Here is a 16,418-nt window from a genome sequence, read left to right on the forward strand (position 1 = left end):
ATATTCCCGTCTTGTGTATTTGTATCTGTCACATTTTCCCCTCTAAACGTCTCACATGGTTTTATTTCAATAAAATGATCCAATATATCTCAGCAAAAAATCAGATTAGAGAAAAGCAAAAACAGAACTGCTTCTTTTATTGTTTTCCCTCTTCCATCACACAGTTTATACTGTCCATAATGTCTATGTACGGCATATATCTTCCAACTCATTTCACATCCACTGATCCGACTGTCTACACCGCCATTTACCCTGACATTAATATATACTTTCAGCAATCTTTATATTGTTGTCTACAGTTACGATGTTTACGTACTTATTGTGTTCCTAGAACTCTGTTCATACTGTCACATATCGTATATATCCATACAAAATACATACAAAATACACTTGTACTGCTTCTTCTGCACTTTTGGTTACATTTTAAACTGTATTTCATTGTTTTAGTACTTGTACTCTGCCCAATGACAATAAAGTTGAAGCTAAATCTAATTAGTCATGTTTGCAATGTTCACATTTATCTGTTGTCCCTGAACATAAAACTGGATATGAAGCACAATAGTACCAAGCTGCTGACACATTGATGTTATTAATAATCTAATGATGGCAAATATAAAACTATATCAGTCACAGAGCCTCAAAGCAGGACGTTGTACTTCTAATGCCTATTTTAATTAGGTTGGATGTTTCATGAATTTTATTTGGAACAGAGTATTTTTACTTTGCTGTGTTGGTCCTGTCACTACAATAAAGAAAATGAACACTTCCCCAACCACTATGAGTGACATTAATATTTATTTAGAGCCCCTTTTACTGGTGATACGATAAATTAAAATCAAAGCAATCTTCCCTGACATCTCTCTTTTGCTGTCCCCAAGAACTCTTGAAAAAAAAAAAAGGGGGTAGGATCCTTTTGCGGCTTCAAACAAGGTTTAACAAACCAGAAAACCAAAACAATGACTCCAAAATTCTGAGTTTAAAGCTAAATTGGTGCAGTTTTGTTCCTACAAGTGAACAGTTCCATGTTATACTTGTTCTGTTTTTTGTTTTTGTTTTTTTAACAATTTTGAACATGAAATCCTTGGCTGGTGCAGCTTTCAAGATTATAATACGACTTTTATGTGGCTTGGGCTACCACAGTTGTACCTCTTCTACGATTGTGCTGAAGGATATCAGGCAGCGATTGCGCTTGCGGCTCAAATTGGCCATATTTTCTCTTGTCAATTCCATTTGAATTGGAAAAACAGCAGCACATTTGTCACTGACAGAAATGCGAGCCCTCCTTCCAGAGCTTTAACCAGCAACCCTCCCTGGTGGTGATTTAGATAAATTGTTTTTCATTAAGCACCAATAAACAGGCAGCACTTTCTCAATCTGGCTTTCTCATTGGCCCGGGTTCGCAGATCTCGCCATTCATTACCTGTCACAGAATAACGCCGAAGCCTCCTGATATCTGAGTGTCTTTGGGGCTTGTCAGACGTAATTTACAGCTTTTTTGTAGTGATCACTGTGATTACTGTAATGTTCCTGTAAACAGGAGGTTTTTTTACATGTTCAACTGCCAGAACGAGATGAACAAACTGTAGAATTCATATTAAAATGAAGCCTCGCTGTGTGTTAGAGTGTAATGTTCCTTCTCTGTGCTCTTAATGTCCTCAGCTGCAGTGCTTTTAGTTCATCTTTTCCAAAGCCTTGATTCAAAGAGGCCCACAATGTGCTCTTTTATAACTAGGAACGGGTCCTAGAAAGTATTGTCACATCCACATTACTCATTTACAGCCATGTAAGTGTGAAAACAGCTACATTATTTTCCCAACCTCACGCATTATCGTAACAAGTCCGTTTCTGTCTGTCGCCTCTGCGATTAGAAAGAAACCCAAAACCAATTCAAAGCCAATACGAAGGCGGGAGCAGCAGCAGCAGCCAATTTCTCCCCCGCCTACTAAAACAATCCCTCAGACAATAATTATTCACTTCCAAAATCACGGTGACCGATAGCATTAGCACAGGGGTGATTAAGATTTCCCTCACAGCTTCCACTCGGCCTTTTGTGAGGAAGCGGGCGAGTGAGGAGGGTAACAATACTAAATCGATACAGGTTGGAGGGATAACCTTTGTGTTTTATCAGCCTGATGTTGAGCTGTGCATAAGCTGCAGCACTGAGATAGAAGCCAGCAGTTGTCAGATCAGGAGGTAAGTGGAGGTATGGATCAGAGACGGAGGGGAAAGAGACACCCTGCAGCAAATGAATCACGTCACGCCAGATCAATTGGGCTTAGTCTGTCTTTGATGGGAGGTTTTAACACGGAGTTGTCGCCGCAATATGCTCATTAAGCATGGATCAGCACTTAATCACCCGTATTTAGCTATCATGTTTTCACTGTCTTGCTTCCTCGATGGCATTTTAACTGGGCATGTCTTCATTTTTAAATTAATCTAATCTACGAGCCGTTCAAATGCAGAAAACAGAGCCTCAGTAAAGAAGACATCAGAACACGGCCGGGGAGATTCATGGAAGATGTCACTTTCAGAGATTTTGTGCTAAATGTCATTACTATCATTCAAATCTATAATGTGACATTGTAAAAGGTCACAGCTTCGACTTATTTCTTGGACAATGTAGGGAAAAAAAGATTCTACATATGCTTCCAGAATCACCGAAGCGGACATATAATGATTCCTTTACGGTGGGTGGAGGAATTTCTCAAAGAGCAGCAGATGATTATATCTTACAATGAGTGATTAGGCACCCAGACAGCTCTTTTTATAGAACACAGGCTACATAAGGCCACTCAGACACAAGGAGGCAACAGAGGAACAGAGCCAGCATTCAGGCGAACTTTCATCCATCTACAGGATGGTAAATCGAAATAATTAGGCCAGAGATAAGGTGCGGAGAGGCAACTGGCCCGTGGGCAGACCCAGAGTTGAACTACTGGAGTTTCATGAGAATGTAGAGCCTTGATTAAGGACGATTCATGCGCCCAAGTGTCTGCAAGGGTATGTGTGACGTAAATTTTGTCATCTAAGTCCTGTGGAGATCCACGTGCAGCCAGAATATTTGTGACCTCATGGACTGTCTACAAAACAAACCATGCTCAGAATAAATGCTTGTTAGAGGAGAGACTATACAAGGAGATTCTCCATTATACACACCTTTATCATTATCATGTACAGAGTTGTGATTGAAGTAGTCGCTGCCAGATTTAAAAGGTGCTTTGACTTGTGCATGCTTTCACTTGAAGCCCAAATACAGTAGAAAGTAGAGTTGTTAACGATGAATGATTGATCAATGCACTGTTGAAAATATTCTAACAGATTAAAAATATGGAGGTTCTTACTGTTCAATACTGTAGCGACCAGAGGAGGCGTCACTTACACTATAGCATGTACAGCACTTTGACAGACAGCGCTTTATAAAGTTATTATTATTATTATTATAGGCGGCTCACAGCATTAGACAGATTCCATTAGCATTAGCATAGCACTTATAGTAGGCAGCATATAGCATTGTGGGGGTTTAGCTAGCAACAGGCACCATGACATAGACTTCTGTGATGCTTGCTAACCACCAGCCAGCTTTTTTAAACACTAAGATAAACTGGAATTAACTAGGAAAGCATTCCTATTTCCCAGTGGCATACTGAGGAAACTGTTCAGTGGCAACTGAACCACTTTTGTGATGAAGAAACCAACAATATCAGAGGGAATAATGTCCATTGTACTTAACACTGCTGACTAATTAATAACTGATTGATCATACTGCTAATTATCAGTTAAAAAAATAATAATTCAAAACTCATTCCCAATAAAGTAAATGAATTTTAAAGGGGCCTGCTCTGGTATTGTCTGTATTCTTGCTCAATGTCTACCTGACCGGTCGCATGAAACAAGAAACAGTCAATGAACACTGTTGAAAAATTCTCTCTCACGTTTTGTGTTGTAGTTTGTGTTTTGACACCAAGATTTTAATTTTTCCTTCAAATGGATATCATTTCCAAATACTGATTATGTGGCTCCTTGATTACTAATAATCAGCATCAATAATGGGACAAAAAGTATTATATTGGTTGTCAAAATACTAAATGTCTTGAGTATATTTTAGTGAACATAAAGTCAGTGCTGTCCTGGCAATAGAATGTTTACATGAGTGTAAATTTCCTTGCTGGGGTCTTAACGAAGTTTGTCTAATCTTTCATAAGCAAAACAACAAAAAGAGAGACTGTCACATCGGCAGCAGCAGAGAGAACCTGAGGGACTACATTCCCGCTATGCCCTTGATGTGGAATTAAATTTTCTCCACATAAAAAAAAGCAGGAGGAGTGAGTCATGAGAAGCAATCAGCGCCGGCTATGATCTCTTCCTCGCCCTGACGTGGTTCGGCTCGACAGTCCCGGGAGCCCATTACCTCCGACGCCATGCAAGCGGATTCAGGGTCAAAACCTTGGCTTGGCCTTGGACAAGTAAAGCTGATGAACGCAAAAGCCTCCACAACAGCCAACACATTAGTGTCATACACACTCCAGAGTCAGGCTTTGTTTTCTCCAAGTCTTTTGATGTTACAGACTTTGATTTATTTAACATGTATCTGAGTGGGCAGTGAAATCCGAACAAAATGATTATTAAAAGTTTCACAACACCTTTTCGTTCTGCAGGAAAACTGTCAGCCCTGTTCTGCAGGTGGCTGTGACCTCATCTTTATGCTGATGTCCTGGGGTTTAAACCTTTCATGGGTCCTTGAATCTGTGTCTGAAATATAGCTCGGAGGAAAATAAGTGTGCATGCTAAAAAACAATCAGCGGTGCATTATTTACACTCACAGCGCTATCGCTTAATGTTACAGCAGCATGATCTGGATTTTTCATGGCTTATTGGACAAAATTTCAGCATTTCCCTGCATTTTCAAACCATCTGATAAGCAACAACGCCTATTCATCTGAGCAAAATTGGTTAAAAATGAGTTGCTTTCTTTTTGTACACTCATTCTTAGCATTTTGGCACCGGTGACTTTCCTTTGGTGAGCGCTAACACCTCCTTGGAGGGCACCAGAAAGGTCCTTATTCCACGAAGCCTGTTTTTTAACCTCCTGAATCTCAATATGTGTTTGAAAGGTATGTTATATTTAAAAAATCTACAAAATCAACAAAATTACACCATTTAGCAGAGCTACAAACTGTAAAAACAGGATCTTCAACTTTCCAGTGGTCCTTGAACTACTAATCTATGAAGTGCTGTTAGACTGGGATGTTTCAGCACATTTATTATATCTACATGTCTCCTATGAAAGTTTGCTAATAAATAAACCATTTGGAGTAACCACGTTGTGTACAAAACGAAACAAAGGAAAATACAGATATAGGACTTTATTCAGATTCAGATTCAGATAAACTTTATTTATCCTCGAGGGGCAATTAAGGTGCATATGAGCAGCAGGACGTTATAAAAAATAGACAGGGTATTCACAGAAGAATAGGATAAAAAAGAATAAAATAGAATAAAATTTAGAATATACAGTATGTACACAATATAAATATCAAATGAGGTAACTGGAGTGGAGTTTTATATAAATGAGCCCACAGTGGATACAACTGTGAAAGGGAGAAAAAAAACAACCAGGAATTGTCAGGAGGGTTTTAAGGCAAGATTTAGCAACTTTATGGCCACTGTTGTTCTAAGTGGCAGTTAAAGCAACTATCATGAATATTTTATCATGACAACTGATCAACTGAAAGCAAGCGAAGAGTGTGAAAGCGGTAACTTATAGTGATGAGCCGTCCCAGTGTGCAGCTTTCCTGCTGAAAGAGAGTCTGTTCCACTGCTTTAATGCTGTAGTTCAGTAGCTCTCTTTGCTTTTAGACACAGCATCCAGAAAAATCAACAAAAACTGTTGTGGAACAGTGAAATGTCTATAATGAGGCACTGTTATTAAAGGTCAAGACCACAATCTCATTTATCAGAGTGACTCAAATATTATGGCTAAGAAGCATCCACAGTATTATGTACTTACTAATTCAAAAATAAATGTTCACATCTGTTAAATTACACATGAAATCCAACAAATCCAAAGTTTCAGATAGAGACAATGACTTAAACATAAAGTTAATCCTTTCTTTATGTCTGTTGTCAGTTTGTGTAAATTTAAAATTATTCTCAATAAATGCAGCATTATCAATCAATATCACATAACTATATATTACAAATCAAGTGTTATTGACAACAAATGCATCTGTTCCAGCCATCTGTTCCAGATACTACTGAGATACAGAATTGAAATCAGAGATGATCTCAGTAAGCTATAGCATGTCTGCCACCACATAAGACTTTGTCATGGTGCCCCTTCACCAGTTAAGTCCCCACAATGCATTCTGCTTGCCGAACTGCTACTAAGAGGCTCTAAATAATGTACTACAGCTAATCTACAATATATTAATGCAGATCTCTCGGACAGTGTTATCAAATTGGCACTTGACAGATGCTAAATGAGTGTGATTGAATCAGGAGAAAAAAATAAAACTTGATCAGAACATCCCTACTCCACATGGATATTACTATTCTTCAAGAATAAGTTTTATCTAGATGGTATTGTGTTCACAGCTGCTGCTCCCCCAGTGGCCAAAACTAATTTTGTCATGCACATTTAAGATATGGACGCACTGAATTTCACTCCATTTTACAATATTCTTTTGAATCAATCTGTCATACAGTATTTATATGGCACACGCTATCCATTGGATGCCCCTCTAAGTACCAATAAATCTAATTTATTTAAGCAGCACATTCTGAATTGAATGGAGCAGACCAACGGGTTGTTTATGTTGTAAGACAGGCAACAGATCAGTATTTATCAGTTGATTTAAGACATGTAGTCACCAGAAAACTTAATGTAGACCTTATAAAACCTCCTGCCAATAGACACTCCTCCTGCCAATAGACTTACAATGATTTTCTCATCTTTCATTCAAAGATGTATCTGCTAAAATATATTATCACAGCACTCGTTGCAAAATATGCCAGCCACTGTACAGGAAAAATGTATGTGAAATGAGGCCATCAATACCCACTATAACCATAATTTAATAACAGAAAAAGAACCTAAACTTCTGAGTCTATTGAATTTATTTGTAATTTGAAGACTGTTATTTCTAGTGGTGCATTTACTAAAATGCAAATTAGAGCTACACGACTTGAGCTTTTACATTTTCTGTGACTTCCCACTTTTACTCGTCTACATCTCAGAGGCAAGTATTGTACTTTATGCTCCTCTACATTCGTCTGATGGCTTTAGTTGTTGATTACTTTTCAGATTACAATTTTTGACACCTTTCCCAATCACTGAAAACCATGTATCTGCAAATGGATTAATTCTGCATTTGACAAATCAAAGAACTGTGTTCCTTTATCCTTTAACAACATCCTCCCCCTATTTAACCACCACAGGTTATTTCTCCTATCAACACCTACCAACTTTTTGATTTTTATCTGCTGTAGTCCACTTAAATTGCCCGTCGTAGGATTTAAGGGGATCTATTCACAGACAACACAATATTCATAATTGTGTTTTCATTAGTGTAAAATCACCTGTAATTGCAAGCCTTTGTGATTGCCTGAGCTTTGAATGAGCCCTTGATATCTACTGAGGGATCAGGTTCTCTAACAGGGTGTAAAAAATCATCCACAATGTGTTACATTGATTTTAACGTCATGCTGATTGTTAAATTAGTTTGACGGCAAGTTCTCTTGAGCGTTAAACTGACACTCCTTTCACACCTTTACATGGCTGAAGCAGTGAATACAGTCACACTAATTGCCACTAATTGTCATGTCGAGCTCCATGTGAAACTGCTGTATGATGTTAATGTCTCCAACCCTGCACACCAAAGGAGCAGATCAGCCCTGCGAACGGCTTCTGGTCCACATATGTGAGATGTGCTGTAATTAGCAGTGGCATGCTCATGAAAACTGTGCTAATTAGTATTTATATATATTATTTATATATGTATATCTATGTGGGTTTTTTTGACGGCTATATATGTACAGTAAGAGCACACTGATTCATAAACAGCCTCAGGGCGGTTTGGACAAGCCTCCTACTGTAACTGAGCGGCTTATAGCTCTCTGACCTCTGAGCTATGATTCCACTTGTCTATCATGCTGTTGCTCGTTGCTGCGGAGGAGTTCAGCACAAGGGGAAAATTAGATTTACTGCCTGATGTGAGGTGGTGAATCACAGTATAGAAACATGAAGAGATTTAAACTGTTTTCCCTGAACTGGCATACCCAAAGCCCGAAGACAAAGGGTGCAACACCTGCAATCCAGCTGGAGTTGAGTAAAAATGTACAATAAGGTTAGAAATAAGTATAGTGAACTTTTTTTTGTTAAATTAAATTAAAAGAAAAGTGAAGCAGATGGTGAAAATGAACTGCACACCATAAAGAGATCAATTTCTAGAATGTCAGAAATATAATTAAATAAAAAGTAAGTGACATAACTCTCAGGCAAATTAAAGATGTTGGCAGATGGTTGGCAGCTGGCAGCATTTCTTTTCCTGTCTTTCTCATTTGTGGCCCGCAATTCTTAAAATTCCGCTTTAGCTGTTCGCCAGGATTATCTGATAGAGGAAGGACTCTGCATAGTTTCCTTCACTAACTCAGAGATGAAGATGTGTCCACAGGCAAGTTTTTAGATTAAAGACGGTATTTAAATAACATGGATCTTTGGAATTGCCGGTAAATTCAGCATAATGTGCATTACTGACGCACTAATAATTACACCTGTAGATGATCAGTCTACTAAGCAGTCAGGTGTTTTCTGACAAAAATATTGATTTCATTGATTAAAAAAAGCCTTTTTTGTTCTATTTCTGTCTTCAGCCACTGTCAATAAAACTCACCACTTCCTGAAGATCAAATTACTCCAGGAAAGAGATCACCCACACACTGAATGGATTCTGCCAAAATATGAGCTATTAAGTTAGATTTCATACTGTGCACACTCTGTAAGGTAATTCAAGGAACATATGCCCTCCAGTGAATTGAGTGCATGGTCGTAACGGAAAATTTCAAATTGCACACATTATTTTTGGTGAGATGTGTTGACGTAATGATGTTGCATCAACTTAATATTGTCTGTAAATTAAACTCTAATTTCAGCATTAGCAGATTTAAAACTAAATCTGAGATGAGGTAACTTCATGAAATGTGCATGATAATTACATTTTTCTTCACCTTTGAGTCAGGAATTAAAGTGCCCTTCCCAAACTACAACTCATTTTTTCTACATTTGCAAAAAACTTGTGTTCATTATAACTATGAAAAACTAAGCACATTAAACTTTAGAACTGCTTTTAAATAACATGGGAATACTACTTGGACGGCTTAATTTTTATTAACAATGAACTTAATAAAAATATATAAATAAAACATTTGATTGCAGAGCAAAGGCTAATTCCCTGTACTCAGGTCAGTTTGTTGGTTGAACATAAGTTCTTTAGAAGTTATCCCTACAACTGATGCAAACTGTTAAAGTAATTTAGCTTTTAATTTTTTTGGTTATGCCCCAAACATTCACTTTTAAAGTGTCGTTTTAGATGGAGTAATTGTGTATATACTGGATGTAACTTTCATCTAATCTCATACCCATTGTCAATATTGTTCTATTATCATTTTCTTTACATTTACATGTCATTTATCTAACATAATTACATTACCCCAAGCTCATTGTTTTTAAATTACAGGAACGTTGGTATCACTCATGCATGCACACTGCTCATTCCGTTAGTACTGAATCATTCTATCTATATCCATCTTAACACATTCATTCTGCCCTCAGAGCTATTTCACTACATATTTTTCATTGCACTGCATTTTTACTGCTTCTTCTGCACTTCTGGTGAAATGCTAAATTGCATTTTATTTTACTTAGTATTGTGCTCTGTGCAAAGGCAATATAGTTTTCATCAGATCATATTTAGCACAATACAACCAAAAAGTCAGTCAATTACATCAATTTGCACACTGAATTATTTGCGACATTTAACAAAACATCAAACAAACAAAACAAACATCAAATTATGTACAATATTTACAAGACAGAACTCAGAAGGTATCAGCTCTGTGTAAATCACTGAGTGCCATGCAGTGCTCGACTCCCTGAACGAAAGGTCATCCGATTACACTGCTAAAGAGAGTAAATATAGTTGCCTTCAGAATGCTCTGAAAATGTTTGTTTTGCATGAGCACAGCGTGAATCACAGTCTTGTTAGCAGCACACTCAATGAGTAACTGCCATGAAGTCAGGCGACCATGATGCTGCACTATTAACATCCTTACCTGTTTTACAGATGTTTTTGTGATTTTACATCAATTTGCACACTGAATTATTTGCGACATTTAACAAAACATCAAACAAACAAAACAAACATCAAATTATGTACAATATTTAGGGTTAGGGGGGCTGAATATTCAGATCTCAAAATTAATATTTGGATACCACCGTAATGACCGAATATTTGGGTCCAGCCCGACTGACAACAAACTTTTCAATATTTGCATTAAATAAATCAGTTTGAGAGCATCTCGTCGCTGTGCCCATATTTCTTTCCACCTGGACACAACCTCTATCAATCAAATCAAAAGCTGACCAGCAGAAGGGAATGCACCAATTAAGGCTTTTGAATTAAAACATCTGTGCAGAAAGTGATGGTTTACATTTATAGTACCTTCAGATCGATGAAAAAAAATAGATGGAAAGAAAGAGCAGCAGAGTGGTGAATATGACATGGAATCTCATGGTATTTGCAAATATCCATTATGCTGAATTTATCAAAAAAAATATGAAAAATACATTTGAAAACAGGTAATTTCTTATTGAAAATGAGCATTTTTAACAAAGGCACATGGGATGCACTGGAGAGCAGATAATATTCATGATTTCTCACCTTCCTCTTGTTAGTTGGGCAGACATAGAGGTAACTCAGAACAGTCTTGGATCCGACTTTGTCATTCATTCTCTCATATGTGGAGCCGTAGTCAGTAGATCTGAGGAGAAGAAAGAATCAGCAGTGAGGAGCAGGAAAATAGCGTTGCAGGAAGCTCACTGAAAGTTTGTGGGTAAACAAACAGAGTCGGGATTACTGGGACATCGCTCGATTCGTGTCAAATAATATTTATTTTACAGTGATAAAAAAGAATGCAATATCACACCCTGCGGTCAAACAGCGAGCAGGATAAAGGCTGGTATGGAGCCGAATACTGTACATCCAGTGTCTCTGTGCGGGAATGAAACCGCTGGCAGTGGAACAAGAGGAGGTTAACCAATCATCTGTAGCTGCCAACAAAAATGAACTGCTCAGAAATGTCTGGGGACCTGGCACTGTAAATAATTAATTCTCTGCTGATGACTACTATGAAATAAAATATGACGAGTGCAAAAACATGTGGATGTTCTAGAACCCTTTGGGCTTTAATAATTTAACAGTGGGAATGAGCCTGTTAGCCAGCCTGGTCCCTGGAAACTCCACATGAATCCATCATCACTAGTAACTACCAAATCTGCCTTCAAGTAGCATATTACAGCATTTGCAGTCCTATGCTGCTTTTTACTCTTTTTTTTCTCCTTTTTTCCTGTAAGAGCTGCATTCAAGTGCCCAGGATTTCTCTCTGCGGGCACCGAAGCACCCACCCACCACTGTGGCATAACTCCCATTTGGATTAGCAGTCTGCTTATGTGGAGAGTGAAGATGATACCTATTTTTTAGCCAAACCCTGCTGCTTGTACTCCTTCAGCAGGAACGGGAGCTTCGGCGAAATTGCAAGAGAAGATGTCTCTCATTCAGATTACTTCCTGAAGGCATCAGAGAGACGCAGTGGTTGCTATGATTACAAAGCATAATAGTGAGTCAGACGCACAGCATATTAAAGTTTAGGTGCAGCTCTGACAGTGATGCTGATGAGGAGCAGGAGCTGCACGCTCCAAGCTTATAGGAGGCTTCATAAATAACACTGAAACATACGCTGTTCTGACCGCTGCCAGACGCGCCTTCATCATCCAGTCACCGTAATGCATATGCTTGGATTTCTTAAGTGGAAGATGGTTTTGGCACGATCTCTTGAAGTGGACCAAGATTAACTGTGACCTCCCAAACACTCACACTCTGTACAAGAGAACCAATTAATATGAAACGTTAAATAAGCTGTTTTTTTTACAGGAGGCGACGGGATGACAAAAGAAAGGTAGCACCACACATCATAGCTTTTGGAAATGGGAACGTGGAAGGGTCAAGGGCAGCAGCATGGTGTTGCCAACTTGACAAAAGGACAAAAATGGCTGGAGACACTCCAGATTCTTCATATAACAGCCCTGTGCTCTTCATTTTCCTTCTACAAGCAGTTTATGCAGATTTAAAGGTTTATCACTTTATTTTGTGGGGGGTGTACTAGAATATATTTACACGCTTTAATGTTGAAAATGTGCTGGCTGAAAAAGATAATCTTGCAAATTATGAAAAAAAAGCCAACAAATAGAGGTTTGCTGTCTCGGTTTGTATGAAAGGTCTTCTCTAGTAGTATTTTACAGGGAACTTGTTGTGCCTTAAAGAGCCCATAATCTGCACAAGTACAATTTTTGGGGTCTACTAACATATTTTCAGATCCTTTAATTTTGCATGAGCGTATATTTATAGTTGCACATACCCGATGAAGTTAGGAATCTTGTAAAATTATGGACCAAAAGCGAGCAAATAGAGGTTTGTTGTTTCAGTTTGTATGAAAGAGCTTGTCTGGCAGTATTTCACAAGGTTACTTATGCCGTCAAGGAGGAGACACCAGATGATATTCTGCACATGTACAGGGTTATAATTGTATTTTAGGTGTCAACTAGAATATGTTTACATGCCTTAATGCTCAAAAGCACACTATTGTAGTTGTGTACACATAGTGAACAATAAGAGCCACTAATTACAAACCAAAAGCAAGTGGATGTTACAGAGGAGAAAAAACTGGCTTTAGGAGCCCAATGTCACAGATGTACATGTTTATAATTTTATTTTTGGGGTCTACTACAATATGTTTAGATGCTTCAATGTTGAAAAAAACACATATTTGTAGTTGTATATACCTGATGGAATTTGAGATCTTGCAAATGGACCAAAACTGAGTGAATATAGCTGTAGTTTGTTGACTTTGTACATTCATAAAAAGGCCCAAATATAACACTTTGAAGGGAAAAAAAACTTGTAAAAAGCACTCAAATCTGTGGTCTCATCCAGTCATGCTCCTCTCTTTAGTTGATTCACTTTGATTTATCATTTACTTGCTACCTATTGAGCCGATAATGCATTGAAATAAATACAATTTTCACTCTATGTACTGAATTTTCTTATCTTTTTTTTAGAAGAAAAAAGAAGAAGAATGTGCTTTATTGTCATTATACAGTCTAGAACAAAATTGCTATCACACACTGATTGGGGAAGCTGCCATGCAAGGCGCTAACCACGGCTCATCAGGAACAGTTAGGGGTTCAGCATCTTGCTCAGGGACACCTTGACATGAGCTCTCCAGGCCAAGGATCGAATCAGTGACCTTCCGGTTTGCAAGACAGCCACTCTACCCATTGAGCCACGCTGCCCCCCTCCCTCCCGTCCTCATCGAAACTGCATTTTGACACATACTTTGCAATTCGTAAAGGCTGCCATTAAATTTATACCAGATGAGGCTGTTAAATAACGAGACCAAAGCTGCAATTATTATTTCTTTTTATTTCAGCAGGCGGAAACTTTCATGCGTCATTAATGCTTCCCACTGATCAATATATATTATGTGGTTCAGGCCGCATGTTGCAGTCTGATATAAACTCAATCTCTTCATTTTTGCATTTAGTCTCAGTCAGAGTTTCAGCTGTCGAGTCTGTCACATTTGAAATCACTGAAGCTTGACTTTAAAAAAATTACATCGCAAATCAAATCACAGCATCTGTCAGAAAAATCACAAGTGGATGTTTTCCCAGAAGTGGCAAAACAATACAGGATTGTGCCAAAAGCATGAAATGTACTGGTTTGAGTAAATTGTCAAAGTTCCACGTACTCAGAAATTCAGCCCCTATTTATTTATTCATCCTGTTGCTTAGTTTTGGGAGGTTAAAGGTTAAAGGTGGAGTTTCTGACCATGGAGTGACTTTCTGATGGCTACATGGAGTGTATGTTTTTATGTTTGGTCCTGATTTGCTGCCAAGTCCATGGTTCTGCAGCTAATAGAACATAGATTAGAAAACTAATCAGTCTAATGGATTTATCACCAAGAATATTCAATCAATACCATTAATTTCATTTTAATTTTTTAAAAACACGAAGTGATTTCCATGTAGTTTCGGATTTAAATGCACTTCTTGATGTTTAAACGAATTAAAGTTTCTAATGTGCAGCTATAAATTAGAAAAATAAGCAGCTGCACAGAAAGTCAATGAGTGGGAAAGTAAATCTATTTACTTAGATGATAAACAATTTCTGCATCATTTACAGTAACAGTGTTGCTTTGCAGTGTATTATAATTTTGTTATTAACATTTGTAAAAGGCTCTCCAATGGAACAACCTGCTCCTTGATTGGCCAGTTTTGTGAATAAAGAGACAAATGATGCCTCTTTCATGTGAAGGAGTAAAGGAGTCACTCAGCACACGGGTTTGCATTTCATGACGCTAACATGTCTCCTCGTTCTCTTTATTTGTGTTACAGCTCTTACCAGTGAGGGTGCTACAGGTAGGACACACCAGCCCGATCTCACGAGGATTCGTGAAACTGTCACGTAAATTTTTGTTTCGGTTTCGTGCGCACCAACACGATTTCGTCATGTTTTTCGTGCCGCTCACAACGAAATGCACACCAATGTATTTTAAACGGCGGACTTTTCGTGCCACTCAGAACGTATTTCAAACGAATGGGTATATTATATTTTTAATGTGAAACCGTTGCGAATCCAACGCTATATTTTGCATTACATCATCCCTAACCATAACCCGGTGGTACACTTACCAATTTGCATAGGAATTTAAAGAATGTCCAAAGGGTGCAAACGCGATTCTAAGAATGTCCGACGGCTGCAAACGCGATTACACAAACAGTATACGCCGATGGACAGCTTAGATTCTCATGAATCCGCCGGTATAAACCACTTTCAGATGTGATTACCACAGCGGGTTTCGTTGTGAGCAACACGAAAAACATTTCGTTGTGAGCGGCACGAAAAACATGACGAAATCGTGTTGGTGCGCACGAAACCGAAACAAAAATTAACGTGACAGTTTCACGAATCCTCGTGAGACCGGGTTGGACACACCTGTGTTTCTTAACTCTGAGCTTCTCCAGAAACCTCCTCAATCCTGAATGAATGCATTTGAAGAAATCAGAGATCCACCATGATGAACTTTAAGGCAGAAGCCTCAAGTTAGCATAATGAAAAGCACCCATATTGTGATGATTCTGATGACAGTGTATTAAATACAACATTCCTGCTATAAATATCACCTTTGTGAACTGTCTTCAAGACTGCAGGAAGTACATCTTACAATGAAGAACATGTTTTTTTAAATGTTTTAGCTAGATTAAATTAGCAACTCTGCATGCCAGCTGAGTCGATGTCAATCAATGGCTGTAATTTGACAAACACAATTAAATTCTATGCAATTAAATCAAGAACAAAGTGAAAGTCTGCAGCAGGCTCGGGGTTGTGCCTCCAGTCAAATGTGGCCTGACCTTGGCCCTGTAATCACATTAAGTCTTCAGGAGCTGACAAGTCCAATTTGACCTGAGCTGTACTTTAAAGCAGTGATGCAGGGAGGATTATCCCTGCTTATATTTCATAGGACATCAATTACTGCAATAACACTTCTATTGTTTCTAAAAAAGAAAACGTGAAATGAAGTGTCTTTTTACTGCCTTGCTGTTTATTCAACTGGACTGATTGCTTTAATGTGAGTTTTGAAACATCTGAATCCACTTCTGCATGTCCTGGCTATTCATGTGTGCACATATGCCAGTGAAAGAAGACTTATTAGTGTGGAAAAACCTTGTGTCTTCCACTCCGGTGCACTGACACCAGCACTGTGTCGGCCGGATCGCCCACCACCTTCTGCACGGCAACAAGAGAAGGAGCCGTGTAGCATTTATTCCGTCTGACAGTCGGTACTGTGACTGTCAGACAGGCTGATGCTCTTTGCAATACAGATGGAGTTGTGGTGCGACACTGAAGTTTTAATGTTATTGTCTCAGCAGAGCACAGATACTGAGCTTCACTCTCAGTTTGCATGCGAAGGTATAGTGAAATGCCACGCTAATGAGAATTGCAGCTTTGTGAACCCATAAAGACAGCTTCATGCATTTGCCCAACGATTCTGCATTTAATGGTTTATAGCTAAATTCAGCGCTGAAA

General features: G+C 38.4%; 1 protein-coding gene across 1 annotated transcript in view; it reads right to left on the bottom strand.

The window, feature by feature from the left end:
- Positions 1-16,418, bottom strand: part of sorcs3a (sortilin related VPS10 domain containing receptor 3a) — a 307,833-nt gene that overhangs the window by 148,055 nt on the left and 143,360 nt on the right. Inside the window, exon 3 of the mRNA XM_051945511.1 lies at positions 10,938-11,037. Within this exon, the coding sequence (XP_051801471.1) occupies positions 10,938-11,037 (100 nt within the window). The remainder of the gene's footprint in view (positions 1-10,937; positions 11,038-16,418) is intronic.

The sequence above is a fragment of the Acanthochromis polyacanthus genome, chromosome 3 (genome assembly GCF_021347895.1).
Source record: "Acanthochromis polyacanthus isolate Apoly-LR-REF ecotype Palm Island chromosome 3, KAUST_Apoly_ChrSc, whole genome shotgun sequence".
NCBI classification, from domain to species: Eukaryota; Metazoa; Chordata; class Actinopteri; family Pomacentridae; genus Acanthochromis; species Acanthochromis polyacanthus.